General features: G+C 36.1%; 2 protein-coding genes across 2 annotated transcripts; both read right to left on the bottom strand.

The window, feature by feature from the left end:
* Window positions 1–5,887: 5,887 nt before the first annotated feature.
* On the bottom strand, window positions 5,888–6,541 carry LOC144356703 (IgGFc-binding protein-like). Its single transcript, XM_078011369.1, has 2 exons — window positions 6,261–6,541; window positions 5,888–6,097 (listed from the first exon to the last, which is right to left on the bottom strand). The coding sequence occupies exons 1-2, from the start codon at window positions 6,488–6,490 to the stop codon at window positions 6,088–6,090; spliced, it is 240 nt and encodes a 79-aa protein (XP_077867495.1). The 5' UTR covers window positions 6,491–6,541; the 3' UTR covers window positions 5,888–6,087.
* A 145-nt stretch (window positions 6,542–6,686) lies between these two features.
* Window positions 6,687–15,148, bottom strand: LOC100374934 (uncharacterized). The gene is made up of 6 exons (XM_085498774.1): window positions 15,081–15,148; window positions 10,366–10,417; window positions 10,011–10,130; window positions 8,820–8,933; window positions 7,128–7,357; window positions 6,687–6,740 (listed from the first exon to the last, which is right to left on the bottom strand). Exons 1-6 carry the CDS (start codon window positions 15,135–15,137, stop codon window positions 6,687–6,689), a joined length of 627 nt encoding a protein of 208 aa, XP_085354900.1. The 5' UTR covers window positions 15,138–15,148.
* Window positions 15,149–16,934: the final 1,786 nt, after the last annotated feature.

Consider the following 16,934-nt stretch of genomic DNA (forward strand, 5'->3'; position numbering starts at 1 on the left):
TGGGGGACTGTATTGTTTAGCGACATGCTTACTGTGTTTGGTTGTATGAACAGTCATACATCGGTTTAGCCAATCGAAACACTGCCTCAAACTGGGGGTCATTCCGCGGGCTTCACAAAAAGAACTTCTGTCGGTAAAAGTTTGACGTTGATTCGCTGTGTCAATTTATTCTAAAAGCGTAGACAGGTGAAAACTAATCCGCATTTAGGAGAAACTTAGGATGCCTCCAACTGAGTCAGTGACCTGTACCCCCCTCCAGCTCTCTAATTGATTGATACGATATGCCGTATCGTAATGATATGCTATCATCTGACAGTAGTATTAACACCTTTTTCACAAACAGACACATAAATAAAGAAGATAACAAGGGCAGTACACTATTTCTCCTAAAGGTCATATTTAGGGCAGCGAAGTCATATAATTGTTGTCTCAGACAGGCTGCGAAAGTTTCGGTTTGCGCAAAATTGCGCATATTTGTACATGCCCATAGATATGTGATTTATTAGGTGGTTTGTCACGACATGAACGTACCCTTCTTTGATATATGTAAGGATTCTGACTTGTTTATTAACTATGTTCACTTCTACACGATTGATAATGATATCAGCCACGTTCAGCCTATTTTTTTATAGCCAATGTCACAGTTCGTTGCCGTTATACACGCGTCACATGCACTCATTTAGTCCCCAACTTAAAAAAATAGAATACATGTGTTATTGTTGGGACGCCATAAGTATTTATAAACTACCATGGGATTATGTGATCTGCACGGCTGCATAACATGTGTAAATTGACCTTCTGACCCAAGCGGTAAAGGCCGCAGTGCATATTGGTAATCATTACACAATCGTAAACAAATCGTGTTTTTTTTTTTTTGATATATATAATTATATATAATTATTTATTGGCAAGGTATTTACTATAATTTCAAGTCACGATCGACGTAAAAATCAATCAACCAGCTACATAATACATCTGGTGAATCTACATAAATAACAAATGTTAATGGAATGCATATGGACATTTCTTCTTACAACTTATTTACGTTTTGAACGTCTGTTATCAGTTAGCTCAAGAACTAAATCGGATCAATAGAAAATACAACCAATGATAAAGAGTAGCTAAGGTGTTAAACATAGTTTAAGTCCTGTCTTTAACACATACTTTATGGTTAGTTAATAGAGCACTGTTTTTGGAGTCTCAGAAACCCGATATTACATATAAAAACGCGAATAATCCATCGAGTTTTCACGTTTTCCTCGTTAAGGCGCGTTGGCTGCCCCCTCTCAGGAATCCATTCGCTGTTGTATTTAATAGAGAAGCTCAGCACTAAACACATAGGAGAGTTTATCGTCTTAAAAATTTAGATCGTGTTTTAATCCAAATCCTCCTTGGAAGAGTTGTAAGCAGAAAAAATTGCATATCGGAAATGACGTAAAATAAGTCTTGAGCTCCAAGCAGATCAGTGACACCAAGTAGAGTGGAATATATCGACAACTGGCGTATATACAGTGAAATGTTTGACTACTTACACTAAAATTAACACGTCACTGCCTTTCCACCTAGTAATATTTAATTCATTTATTTAATCAGGTTTATCTGAAGTATACAGAATGCAATGACCACAACACCAGGTGATCTGCTATGTTTATGAAATTTACTTTTCAACACGTGACATTAAAACAAATCGATGACAGGTCTCGCTTTTTCGGGCGGCGGGAGGGGGTCAATCTTTCTACCACTGGCATGTTTGACAGTTTTCCCCAGAGTTCTAACAATTATTATATAAATTTTGATCATCCACTATTTGCGTATGCTGTGACCTCATCTTCCTTTAAGTAAAGCCACAATTGTTGGCTACCAATGTTGCATTAAATGCAGATACTTCGGCTCCTTACGTCAGAGGAGCACTGACAGTCAACTATCGGATATGTGAAGGAAATTATATGTATAATATATATATATTGTTCGAATCGAACTTGTTCGGTTCAAGATTTTGAAGTTGATATATTAATAAAAAGAAACAAAATAAAAATAAAATAACAAGTAATTATAGCATTTTTAATGTACGTATAAATGTAAGCTCGCCGAAGCACTCTAGATAATGGCATTTAGAATGTCCACAATTGTAAGAGTGATGACAAAACAAAAACGCAGTAATAAATGAATGGCAAGTGTGAGCGACACTCAATAAAATGGTTAATATATTTGTTCACCTTATATGTAAATATCTAATAAATTACTCACGGAAAGGAAACATCGTTTTAATGGATCGTTCAATAAACATTGGTTTCAATAAAAATATATTATGCATTTAAAAATGTCAAGCCATAATTAAAAACTAACATATTATTACGTGACTAGCAGCGTAAGCGAAAACATAACATAACTGCGTCTCTGTGTAACATACAATTTAGCGGAATGAGATAGAGGGCAGGTGTAACAATTCGGCGAATGATGTATCCACAAAATGCTAGGTTTCGCCATGAGCTAATTTAAAATAATTGTAAAATGGCCCGTGCTTCTGAGACAACTTTTAAAAATTAGTTTGTGCCAAACAAACAATGTGCTTAGATTGAATCTTGAATTACGACAAAACTCTTAAATATAGATTAAGTTGCCATTCCTCTAAAGGAATATATCCCTCGTGTTGAATTACATTCGCTATTGGTCACAGACGAAATGAAAATTCAAATTAATTTTGACAATTATGACAGATCAAGGGAATTCCTTTCTGAGACAATCTGGATCTGATATCGCGATATAATATAAACTGTCACACAGGTGATGTTGTAATGTGTTGTAATAAGTAAAACTTAATAAGATATTTTTTGTCATTTATTTTATTTTTTTTCAGAGAAATGTTACCCAAACAAGTATTTTTATCCTAGCATACAAGTAAATGCGAATTCCAAATATGGAATGATTGCGCGCGTAAGTGTCCTCTAATAAAAACAAACATGGCTGCCACCAGGGTTTGACTGGACAGTACGCGGTTGCATTGACCTCTACCGCGCGTCGGTCGATACTTCCGCTGTACCGTCTTCGTGCATACTTTGAGGTATCCTCGTAATAACCTCATATTATAAAACTATCTGTATTTAAAAAAAATAATGAAATTGAGTCGAAAAATATTAATGTTTGTGAGAAGGTTAAATTGGTGTAACGTAAATATTTTTAGTTATTACAACTTTCATTGATCATTCAAAAAAACTAGACACGTAGTTGATAAGAATAGTCCATGAGCAAAATAGTAATAGCACAATGGGTTACGGTAAAAATATGTAATTTCGATGAAACTAATTGACGTTTGTCAAGAAGTCGACATAATATTTAACATATTCTCACTGCTTTATCGTATCTCAAGCCTAAAATAACTGCTAAATTTGATATACGACACAAATTACGACGTCATACGCCAACGATTACAGACAAAATATTTGTATAGAAGAATATATAAATTAAGGGTTATGGGCAGAAATGTTTTCGGACATAAAGTGCCCGAAACTCGAAATTATTCGTTGTAAATTTGTGTTATAAATGTCGAATGAACTCCAATTACATGTATTTGGCTTATTGTTCAAACAAAATGGCTGCCTAGGTTGGAACGCTATAGGGAAATTGTAGTTTGTTTTCTGCGTACGTCAAATGAAAAACTATTTGGGGGTAATGTTACTTTGTGCATGAACGTTGATGTTAATGTATTACATTGAAGCTGTGTTGTTGTTTTCTGGTCACTGAATAGGAATGCACACTACATTAGGAAAGACGGTGTTAACAGGAATAGAATTAATTATGTGCATATTCCTCATTCGACACACTCAATGTTATGATGTGCAGTGCACATACACATATTTCCATCACAGAAATACACTTGTAGCCAATGCACATAACACGCACATGCAGGTAACGAAATTCCTAAATACCAACCTTCTAATTCCAGAAGTTGCTGGGTTCTCATAAAATACGGAATGTGTGTTCTTGCCATATGTATGGACGTGTATGAACAATGGAGTTCTCTTTCCGCCATGTATAGCTGGGAAATCATGGCGAAATGTTCTGTAGAGCGGTAACATAGCTGGGTGAAAGACGCCATAACATTGGAGGTTGTGCTTAGATTCCAACAAGAGTAGCATGTTTTGCTTCCAATTCCAGAAAATTCAGGAGTTCAAACTATTTGAAAGATCTTGCAAGGCCGAGTTGAAATTCCAATTCAACACTTTTGAATATTTGCGAGTTGGTTCCAAGAAATAAACGCCTGGACTGGAGTGAAGCCATTGCCGCATTGTAATTCGCGATCACTATTCTCGCGATCCACGAGATTATAAGACCAAAATGGCGGCCTCCAGTGTGTGCATGAAAGTTGGTCGAGTATTTCAGTTCGGGATCAAATAAGAGTGTCTGTGTGTTCTTTGTGAACTCTTTCCTAGTGAGTACAATCAGATTTATCATTGTAAATTTGTAAATTAAATCAATTCTCTGAGCAAACCGTCGGGGTAGATTCCTGAAGTATGCATATTTGACAAAACATAATTGTAACACACTTATTTAGATATTCCCATATCAACTTATGTTTTTATTTGTATTTTGATTGCCAAAGTGTTCACAATTGTTACGTATTTCTGTGTTTTGTTTAGTGTTTAGTGTTATACATTTATCGTTGGGCTAGGGAGACGCCCATGTGTTGTCTATAAAGGAGTCGTCAGATTTGAATTCGTGGTCATTTATTACAATAATTCGCGTGGTCAGCAGGTGTGTCAAGGTTCTGGTGTCGCCACGTGGCGTGTGGGTCTATTGGGTTATGGGTTTCGAAGCAGTTACGTTCGGTCGTACGTTACCAATGCTAAAGGTCTGCTATGCCGTTTTCCGCTGAGTTCAGCAATTACTTCAAGTGAGTTTTCGTCGACTGACTGCTGCAACTGAACAGCTAAAGAACCGAAAGGTGCGTGAACATCGCCGACTGATTATCTCAAATTGTATAACTAGTAGAATATCTGTGTGAACCACCGACGATTTTAAAACTATACAGTGCCACTAATGGTGGCTGTCTTCGGCTCTATGCATCGAGCGGTTTATTTATTACTCCCATTATCTAAATACACAAGTGAAAATGATGCCATCTGTTATGCCGTCTTTGTTACAGTTTTATTGGATATACAAGCTCATGCATCTTTAAACAAATAATTTAGGCCAATCATTCTCTACAAACATTTGATTTTATAGTTCAACAATGGGAGACAATGTCTCTTTAAAAAATCTGCATATGTACTAAATGTCCTGGAATATCGAATGAGCTGAGAAGTATCAACCCCATAGGTGATAGGAGAGTGAGGTATTGCTGCAAAAAATGTGCAAAATGGTTACTGGCGAAATTACAATCATTTTTCATGTCATGTACAAATTCAAGACACAGACCTAAGTATGGGACAATAGACTGAAGCAGATAGAGTTATCTCAAGTTCACCACTGTTCTGGTACGAGCTTAAGCATTAAAGTCTATTGCCTCTTTGAATTGTTCAATGGCGTCATCTCTGTGAACAGTCGCCTTTCCTTCCGTAAAGATGTATTCGGTATATGAATATAAATGGGTGTTTTTTCCAGCAACGCTGGATGTTGATCAACACGTGTTTCGTTGTCAACCTCCAGTTCGCCCTCGTTCAAAGCTGAGCTTCTCAAAGTCACTAAAACTGCATGTCCTCTTCTGTTAGGATGAACAGAGTAACGGAGCAACATAGCAATACGGAGTGTCTAAATGTAGTAAACTATTCTGAATGACACGGCAACGTAATGGAACCCAGCAGGCCTAGGATATGTCCAATAATAAAAGAGAACACGTGCACTTTATGATGCAATATACAACATCAATGGCGACCATACTAACATCTACTGTAAAACATTAACATTAAAGTAAAAAACATATTCTTCTTGCACTGAATTGACTCTGAGATATAATCAAATCGACGTAGCCATAACCAGCAATTTACATAAATGTAATGCATTAATTAGAATCCCGCAAAGCCACGTTGGTTTGAATGTATATTAGTTGAATTGCTGTCCTGTGGTCAAATCATTCTTTGAAACACATTCTTAGTCACATCTGTAAACAATGGAATACATTTTTATTTTTTTATTACTGCTGGTGTAATTGGTAGATAATAAAAATATAATCACTTCGTGTCGTACTTAGTTACACATCACGTATGTAATTGCTTTGTAAATAAACGTGCCAACGATGATATTACTTTTGATTGACTACTTACGTTTCGTCTTCCAATCGCCAACTCTCTGCAAACTCAAAAACGTCGTCAACAGTACTGCCATCGGGTTTGTGAAATCCAGGATCGTCACTATGATCGTTTCCCATAAGACCGCATATTTTATCTTGATATTCACTAGTATACCCTTGGAAACAGACATCCAATGCATATTCTCTCGGAATCCACTCCAGGTTGAATGTGGTATTCTTGGATGTGAATTTCAATAACACCATGTTCTCTAGTTCCTGGATATGAATTGCCCTTGCTGAATCAACAAGCCCCTCTTCTCTCTGTGATAATAGTTTGTGTAAGTAGATAATTAAAATATAACAATGTAAACGTATTGTGAATGTACTGGTATAGGTGATTACATGCGGTTATTTTTTGTAACATTGTTAGCTAAAAGTATCTCATCAACGGAACAGGAATTCATTCGTTGCACGCCAGCACTATCGCTAATTCGCTAACATTGTTAAAGCTGTTCTACAAGGTAATAAACTAACACGTATTTAACAGACAGTTTCACGGATTGTTGTATTTGGTGTCCTTTTTTTAATCGAAAGTGGAATAACTTGCGGGGCAACATAATATACGATATTCGTTAAGCAAATACATTTGCACAACATAGCACAGACTTCACTGTACATACACACTGACATTGGTATAAATTGAGTAACAGAAAACATTGGTCAATTCACTATATCGTATCATTTTTGATCTTTAATCACACCAGACTTGTTCTTTGTTTGAAAAAATACCATCTAAAGTGGCGTGCACTGCAGGTGTCTAATTACGATTACTACATTACAATGTGACATGCAATGCATCCAAACTGATCTAATATGATAATACAGTAAATGTATATCTTACCGTAATCACGTCAAGCTTATCAACAGTAACGTGTTCATGCCCAACAGTTAAGTTAAAAGAGACAATTCCTGTTTTGGTGCCATCTTCTCTACGTTGAAACTTAGCGGAGACTTCAAAGTCAGGTTCGGGGGAAGAGCAGTCTTTAAACAGGGTAAACCAACATAAACCTTGAAACGTATAAACGCGACCATCGAATGTAATCATTCGAAGTTCATCTGTACTCTCCGGATCTGTATTAAATAATGTAATGCGAGATCGTTACATTAGCATAGCCGACAATAAAACAAGGTAGTTCACCTCTGTAAACACCATGTTTTAATATAAATTGTAAAGAAAATTACCCAAATAATTAAAACAACAAACATAATGGAATTAAAAATATAAAAAAAACATGTATTATTTTTACGGACACATGTTCATTGTTAATTTGCAACATAAGAAAGGCTTGAATTTGAAGTGAAGGTAAGGTGATGTGATGTCAGTCCAAATGTGGGAATGCATTGTATATTCACACGCCGTCTGATAACGAGAATGGACGTGGAAATTAATAATCAACGAACATTATAATAAGAGCAACTATATAATACCAGTGTATCAGTGTCATGAATACATTATCGTGATTAGTTTCAGAGTTGTGATTCAGACTATTAGACACAAATATTGATACATTGTCCGATTCGCATAATTTGCGTTTTGTTTCACGAATATCTTACAGATGTGTGCTTGGTCGAATTAGAAAAAACAAATTAGTTAAATTGAATTATTTTATTTGGCACGCCATGGGAACGCACCACAACACTTTGATTTCGCCGACAGTGAATACAGGTTTATAGTGTGAATTCTAGTATAATGGTGAGGGTGATAGCCAAATAAATAAATTATGGCTTGCGAAGAAAATATATTGATACTTAATCAGTATAAGGATGAAGCAGCATTTATTTCTGCATATGCTAACTAAAATGAACATTTTATAGCCATTTTTTTTATACAAATTCAGATTTAACACCCATATTGTTGTGGGGACTGAATTAACATATTTGCATGTATTTTGAATAATTAATAAAACACGCAGTCAAGTATAAAATGATTTTTTAACATTTTTAGATGCTTACCATTTAAAATAAATCGATACCTCTATTTTTCATTTATTGCTATTAATATGCAAATTAGTTGTTCTAATTCTGACATGAACATGATCAATCAAATGAGTGCTACTTAGCTAACACTAGTGAGATTATTGCTTGGAGATTGTAGATGGGTTACATGAAAAATTCCTCGAATTTTGTTATTTTGTTGCATATTAAATATTAACTAAATTAAAATATTCTGTTCAAAATGCAAAATCGACACTTAAAATAAGTTGTGCATAATCGATGTAACTGTTTTGTTTCTTAAATTTTATCCTCTACTTGTGAGAAGAATGATGTGGTGTCATCTTTGATTTATTTAGAGTGACCACTGGAATCTGCAATAAAAGATTGATTTACTTAGCAGTCACGTAACCACGTGAAAGTTACATCTAACGTAATATTGATTTTACCTCATATGTTTCAGTTCTGGAATTGAAAAAAATGTCATCAATAGAGGGCGCTATAATTAATAGTGCGACTAACTGATACAGAACCCCATTGTTCAATCAATGTATAGAAATAAAATTTGTGAATGTAGTAATTTGTAGTTGTTGATACGTACGTGGACAAAACATATGGTAATCCGGGCAGCAATCATCTTCGCTTTCGCAGTGATAATCACAAAAGCAGTATTCTTGGATTTCTGTGACGCCGCATTTATTTTCACATGTCCCAACTGTATTGTTATTTAGAAATAATACAAAAAATATATAATGCAATTAACACATAATACCATAAAGAACAAATATATTAAAAAATAGTATTGCACGAGGAAAAAAAATCAGAATAATTGTTTGAATAATGAGTACTCTCATTCTGTGGTAAATGACGACTACACGTTTGAAAAGATTGGGACGGAAAAATTCTCAACATTGCAATATAGCGAGGGACTTTCCTATCGGCGCTATCAAATGATCTATTTTGATGAAATTAATCTCACTTCCCCTTGCACAATGAAATAGACAAGTTGACGAACTGACGGGCGTCAATTTTGTTTTGATTATCAGGGATATTGCAGCATTCAAGTTGTTTGGGCTAAACAATTGAAGTTGTAAATTATCCGTACGAATCTTATTTGTGATCGCTTCAACCGCTTATGTTGGTTATTGGAGCATTGATACGGAATTCCCCTAGGAAGTTGTTAATTACCCGATCTGCTAATTTTGTTTACTTTAATACTGAATTTAGTTCCATGTACATGAATAGAATATGAGGTTATTAAAAAGAACCCACAAAATACTGGCCACAAAAATGTCCTTAATACTTCAACGACTACGGGGACGCTTATTGTAATCGACGCCCTGTTTGTTTTGTATGTTTACGTAGAGCTTCGAACGTTCAACTAGAACCGAAACCCCAAAACAGGTCGTTAGCTACCGTTAGCGTCAGTGTTAATGCTCTTAACGAAGTAATGCAGCAAATGTCTTATGTGTTTTTGCAGCCCTCGCGATTTGTGTACTAACAACGCGTACGGTTTACGTGAGTTCATTTGTATGTGGTAGAATACTGAGTCAATCATCTTTAGAATTCGTAATAGAGCGGAATTATATGTGGCATTTAACAACTCTCCATTGCTCATTCGCTAGAGTGGTCATGCATCCAAAAAATTGGTTCGAATTTTCTGTCTGAAAAATGTCCTATTTTTGAATATTCTGTGGTAAAGTTGTACTCTCCGCTTGGATAAAGACACGCATATTACAGCAATGTACCAAGTTAGAGTTGTGCGCAGAAACGATTGACAGTGAGTACTTACAAACACAAAATGTACGATAGTCGTCGCAGCAGTCGTCGTTACCAATACACAAGTCGTCACAGTAGCAATCATCTACTTCAAGCAAACCACACCGATTTTCACATTTCCCCGAGGTTGTTTCTACAAAAAAATATTTTCAGTGATGCACTGTACTGATTATACATATTCATTTGTATCGCACCGCTTCCATATTTACCCCCGGGATAACGTTGTTAACGCAATAACTAATTTTAGAATCAATTGAAGCGGTGCCCGTTTTGCAGTCCATGACAAATTACCGATTGATGGATGGAACACATTTCACTAGCTTAGCCAAACAATTGATTGGCCGACGAACGGCTGATTTTTTACTTACGTCTTACTGTTCCAACTTCTCTTTGCACAACTTGCCGTTTTCTATCCAATTCCTATAAGACATAACAGTGAAACTATTTCATTCGCTGTATCTTGCTGGCTGGGCATCGCGAGTTACCTGTTAACCAGTTTACCAATCCTGTGACTGATATCATGAATGTTCATTAGATGCGTCTATGATCGTGAAATTTTGATAAAAAAAATATGAATAATAGACTAGTGAGACGGTGTTTTTGCGTTGGCTTTACGGATCAGTCCTCGGATGCGAGATCCATGGTAACTAATGTACTGAAGTCATGGAGGTTACCAATCAGTGGTGAAAAAGAATTATCCTCCGACTACGTAGGTACGTAGCGATTCATCAAGCCATTTTTAGAGTATTCTGATTGGCTGGATCTAAGTGGCGAACAATTAAATGCACCACGATACGGGTATGTATACGCTATATGGAAATTGTGTACAGATTTTCAGAATTGACACTAGAATATCAGACTGGTGTAGCAATGTTCACGAGTTTTAATGAATCTCATATTAAAGGGTCACACATTTGATATCCTGATTATCTGATGTGTCCATTTCACAGCTTCTATGGATTAAAAACTAATACACTGATCACAATGTGTTAGAGCTAATCACATATATTTAAGTCAATTCAAATCTTGATCGTTTCACAATCCGTGAAAAATCGCCACTATTCATAAGTGAAGCATGTGCGCGGATAATATAATAGAATTACTAATATTTCAAAAAATGTTGTGTGAAAAACTACCAACCACCAATTTTCGGATATCTCAGCTTGCAAGGACCAATCAGATGTTCATTACATAAAACATTACATAAGAAAATGTTTAAACACACTATAAAATCATATATAAAGTTGTCCATGAGCCTTTATAAGGCTACCAGGCTTCATTTTTTAATTAAACCAAAAGTAAAAAAATAATAGGTCTTACAAAAACGTATTCATTTTCTGTGTGTACGTGTGATACACGTGTGAAGCTCAGTGTTGGCGGCACGGGGGGGGGGGTAGAGAGGGCGATTGGGCTCTCGAAAAAAATGTCGAGGGCGTCGCTCCTAAAGTCAAGCTGAAAGCCTTTGTGTCAGCAAAATGTGCCCCTAAAAATGCAAGAATGGCGTTTCAGAGGGTCTAGATTTAAACAAATTTAAGGGGGAGCATGCCGCCGAACACTCCGGGAAGGCCGCGTGGGATGGTGAGCAGATCTCGCCCCTCCATGCAAAATTCCGTGCCACCGCCTCTGTCACTCACAGAGTACACCGTCTGCACGCGTGATATATATATATCAATTCACATACGCGAAATTAGCATACGAGTCGCATGCACTCTGTGTTACGTCAGCAAATAGTTCTACATTCTACAACCCCCGTTGCACTTTTTCTGACTGTGGAACGTAGCATGTGTTCAATGAAATCCTTTTATATTTCTATTACCTTAACGTTCGGTGGTGATTATTACCGAAGTATCAACAACAGCACGACCAAGAGAGGACATCTGTGGCATGAAATATGTTCATGTAAATTGAAGACAGGCTTTGAATATTTATAAGCAGTTGAGTTGCAACAGTATGAAATACATTTGCCATATCATGAATATTTCCATGGTTTTATTTTGCAATGAAAGAATGATAAACTCTCATCATGAAGGAATAAAGTCATGTTATGGTCGACTTGATACAAATAATATTAATATTATAACACGTAATTACAATTAGCTATCTGTGTAACGTGACTTCTTCCAGCATGGGTTCTTTAGCTGAAAACGGAATTGAATACTCACAGCTCCCCGGAGTTGAAATGTATAACCACATTCAAGCGGTCAAAGTTCAATTGCTTATTAAAATCGATCGCGGGAACAAAATTTACCACAGTATATTGTTTTAAAATTGTCAAAAGTTACCACTATTTATTTATACCTGGTTGGAACAGAAATCTGTTGTTGTTTTTTTAATGCAACTAAATTTTTTTTAGAATAATTGTCATTATAGAGCATTCGTTTGTTGATAATAGATAATTTTCTGATGTAATAAGTAATTTGATAGACCAGCTCTGAGGAAACTAAGCTAGAAAATTGTTATTGCCACTACCCCTTAGCTCATATTCGTTCGCAGTGCGTTTTGTCATATGACGTTATCTGTTTACAATTACAATGCCAAACCTGAAGCCTGATCTTCTCATTAAGGCAATATGGACAACTTTATATACGATAGTATTTTTACATTGATACTTAACGAGAATAATAACGTGTTAAGGATTTACGACGAGGAGTGAAGTTTATATATAAATATCAATGTACTGAATAAGAAACTATTATCACGCTAGCAATTATTTTCTTAATCGTTTAAAAAAAGGTAACAGTTTTTATATAAAGTGTATAGCATAACATTAAATGTTATATCTCCTAACTTACGGTCATTACCAATGAAAGTAAAAAAAAAGGAAAGTATACTTTGTATTTTTTTGAATCCATTGAAGACATTAATGCTATATATTCACCAGAATATTACACAGTCGGAGATTTCCGTATTTTTTTCCATGAGTTGTAATTTGTTTATTGTAGAATTTCACTCAAGTGATGTTATATTACCCAAGTAGTACATATATTTAATATATATGATAATTTTTATTTTAAAATACGCTCTGCCGCAATCAATCTATTAAAAGGCAAATCCATCATTATTTACATTATCGGTATACAGCGATTTAACATTGGTTTTCATAAGAGCCAGCTGTTGTATTAGGGTCATTCCCATTGAAATAATAACGCTACCTCGCGTGTCAGCAAGTAAACGCAGTGTTTGCTTTAGAATTATTAGAGAACATATTTTCAGAACAATTGCACAGAATAAGTCTCTTTTTTTATGACACTCAGTTAGTGGATGGGTTAAATTTGTAAGGACATTCCCCGAGTTTTTCGTTACCACATAGCATATAAAGTAGACGAGGAGACGACTTATGATTCATTTCGGATTGAAATTTGGAGCATTGTATAAGGTGTCAATTCAGTTTCAATGACAAGGTATACTATAAACGGTGGCACATGTGACAGTGCCCGACCGAATCAAGACCGACCGCACACACAGTTTCAACAGAAGTGATAGAATCAAGAAAAACAATACGGGGGGGGCAGTCAAAATATGTTCACGCTTGAGTGACTTTACAAAAGCCCAAATACTTATACTGCCAAACGATCCGCATTTCAACCCGTGTTTGCGTGTCCACTTTTCAAATAGACTTGTTTGGTGTTGCCGACGTTCCCTGATTGCTGATCTATTATGCACGCGAAAGGGTGTGTCCACGTGAGTTCACTGTCCTTCAGCAGAAATACGATTTATACCAGCTTCAGTTTTGTACGACACATACTGATTTTGTATTGTAGAAAAATCGCCTTGAGAGTTCATGTGTTTAACATTCATACACTCAAAAACACAAAATATTATTTAATATCTTTTGGTACGTGCCTTTGTAAAATAATTCAGTGGGACAACATACAAGCAGGTATATTGTATAAAACAACTGATGTGAACAGGCCCACGGACGACTGGTCGCCCTCTCCCCTCCAATCGTGAGAGCGTTTAGTAACGTGCACGTGGAAATCATGGAACACACACGGGAACTCGAAACTGCCGATCTACGACCAATAAAACAAAAACAAATAATAGTATTCTGACTTATAATTCTCAGGTAATAGGACTGGTGGGATGACCACACTGCGGTCGTCGGGCGGACGAAAGTACGATCAGGTAGACTTGGGTGTTTCCTTGCAGCTGAGGACGAATGCTCAGCTCAACTCCTCGAATGGGTCTGGCGTGGTGACGCCATTCAATAAACTAATTTAGGGAATCACAGATATAGACATCAGTGGAACGCACTTGCCAACATTGCCATATATAATAATGACTACGTATTTCATTGGGTATTGAATATTGAATTACATAACTCAAATAACAAAACCATTTGTATCTAATGGCATAGTTATGATTTGGATAAACACTTAAGTTACCAACAACGGAATACGCACGACTGTCATTCACAGCGGTTGGGTATGGGGTACGTACATACGTGTACCAAATGAGTTAAGATATTAACACTAAACAAACGACAGGATAAATATATCAAATACAATTGCCCAGCTTCACGGTTTTCATTATTTTAATAGTTAAACAAACAAGGAGCTGCAAAGCGAGAATTTTAATGACGTCAACGATGTAGTGTCAACGGACAACGTCAGTTGTGTGCTTCAATGTCCGTTACGTTTAAAGGTGAGATTTTACGCCCGACTGAAATTTGCCGACAGTTGTGTGAAATCCACAAATTTCATTGGAGCTACCAGATTGGTGGAGGCCCTGGCACCGTGCTACAGAAAGTATTAAGTTGATTCAAATGTCAGACATCAGCCGAATATCGCCGACTGCTTGGCTATTATGCGCGCTCACTAATGCAGTCAAAATTTATAAACTGGCGTTCACTTTTAGTTGATTTTACCAAGTTTATAAAATGTTCCTAAAATATGAAAAAAAACTCGATTTCAATCAGACGTGAAGAAGGTATTAATACATACATTTTAAGATATCTCCAAGGATCAACGGTAAACTCGTGAACAATCGACGCAAATTGTCTCATGGTCAAATAGTTGGACACCTTCTTCCCCAGCGAAGGAATTCGTCCATGAAATGAGTAATATAAATAATACTTTCTCACCTCACATACTGACAGGGCGATTATCAAACAAAGCAATTGGAAACTTAGTACATCCATGTTGCTCAGAGCGTCAGCTAAACACAAAATAACACATACGCAGTCTTTACGATTTGAGCACAGCTGTGTACATATTTTACAATGCAACGTCCTATTGGCCGACATGGCATATCACGGATACAAAGTATCACGTTTATGAGTGAGTATATAAGCAATGGTTTATTATTCTATATTATACCACCGTGACAATAATGTGTGTGTGAATGATACAAGTATACAAACAATACAACTGCTATGTTAAATCCACAATACAGGCAGTAGTATGTGTCAAATTAAAAAAGCTTTCATTTGCCGTTAACCCTCTTTCGATGCGTAAGCTTACTCCCTCTGAGCTAAACTTGTTAAAATTTAATTATTTCGCTCGTGATAATGATTTCCAACATCACAAACGTAAGGGCGAAGCGCATGTCGGACAATAATTTCTTCTCACGTGTCACAGGTTGAATAGCAATAGAAAATATCTCTAAATGGACGAAATTACAATTAAACTGCAATAATGAAAAAATATGTATTTGAATTCTTAAACAAATATCGAATGCATAAAGCTGGCCCCTGTCAAATGAAAAAGCTTACCAACTGGTCCTACGTTCGATGCATAAGCTCAATACGTAGACCCTACAGTGACTCAAATCAACCGACTTGTGTCCTGATCCCAAGTTAAATATAATGGTACAACATATAGTAGGCATATGTAGGCATATTAGTTTTTGTACTTTAGTGTCCTATTATCGACTTATAAAATGTATGGGAAGATCGCACTGTACTAAGTCACTTGCAGCTGGGGTGCATGTGAAACTGGAGCCAGACACCTCAGAGAGCAATACATCTTGATTGCCAAACAAATAATTATCATAGAATACTGAGCGACCCAATGTGTTTAACTGGTATTGAAGGAAAATTGGTTTCTCGAAACAAATGGAATATCTCTCTAGTAAAGTGTATATTTCAAAACGGGTATAGGTGGAGTGGCTGTTAATACTTACTGAAGTAATTGTACCACATATTTGAACATCGGTTATAGATTTCATTCGTGTGAACTAAATGTCATACCATTTTTACTGTGAAACTCTGTATGGCTACTATCTCAATCTGCGTGTAATGAAATGCAGAGTCATAGCGTGTGTCTGACGTGATGCAATGCCTGCGTTTAAGATTATGTGAATCCGGGTGACACTTACTGTAAATGGCTAGAGTACTCATCTGGACGCGCACCTGTTACTTGAACTGATCCGTTAAAAGGTACATTTATGAAACCACAAAATTGCCGACACGTGGAGTGATTGACAGAAAACATATATATGCAAGGTATATTATTTTTCAAAAAATATTTTTTTTAACATTATATGTGTATCACATGTCGAAGATTGTACATCCTGAGTTCAATGAAAAGTTTTCAATTCTAATCACATTCAGTTGGGGTTTGTATTAGAAATGTTGCCACAATCGCAAGTTAATAATTTGCATGCAAATTGCCATCACGTATCGCGCGACCTGCATGTTATAGCTGACATTCCTTTTAGGGGATGACCGGTGAAAGTGAAAGCCGTAATAAAGATGGCTGAAAACATTTTGTAAATATGGATAAATTAATATTATTTGTGTTATTATCATTTGTACGCCAGCTGACTGTTGCCGTTCAGTATAAATCGCGCAGTTTATTATGCATATTTTTTTTACAATGGCGGATTTAGCATTTTTAAATAAGGATTTTGAACTGTTCGCACGCACTTGCACAACCAGTAAACACTGGCAGTGTCAATTGAAATACGTATGTCTGAAGATTTTGTTGTATCACAA

The sequence above is a fragment of the Saccoglossus kowalevskii genome, chromosome 5, assembly GCF_978046115.1.
Source record: "Saccoglossus kowalevskii chromosome 5, keSacKowa6.1, whole genome shotgun sequence".
Classification (NCBI taxonomy): Eukaryota; Metazoa; Hemichordata; class Enteropneusta; family Harrimaniidae; genus Saccoglossus; species Saccoglossus kowalevskii.

Coding starts and splice junctions, on each gene's coding strand:
- LOC144356703 (XM_078011369.1), bottom strand. CDS start 6,490: ATGGTGTTATTGAAATTCACATCCAAGAATACCACATTCAACCTGGAG.
- LOC100374934 (XM_085498774.1), bottom strand. CDS start 15,137: ATGGATGTACTAAGTTTCCAATTGCTTTGTTTGATAATCGCCCTGTCA. Junction 10,131..10,365: donor AGAAGTTGGAACAGTAAGAC/GTAAGTAAAAAA, acceptor ATTTTTTTGTAG/AAACAACCTCGGGGAAATGT. Junction 6,741..7,127: donor ATAAGCTTGACGTGATTACG/GTAAGATATACA, acceptor ATTACCTTGTAG/AACAGCTTTAACAATGTTAG.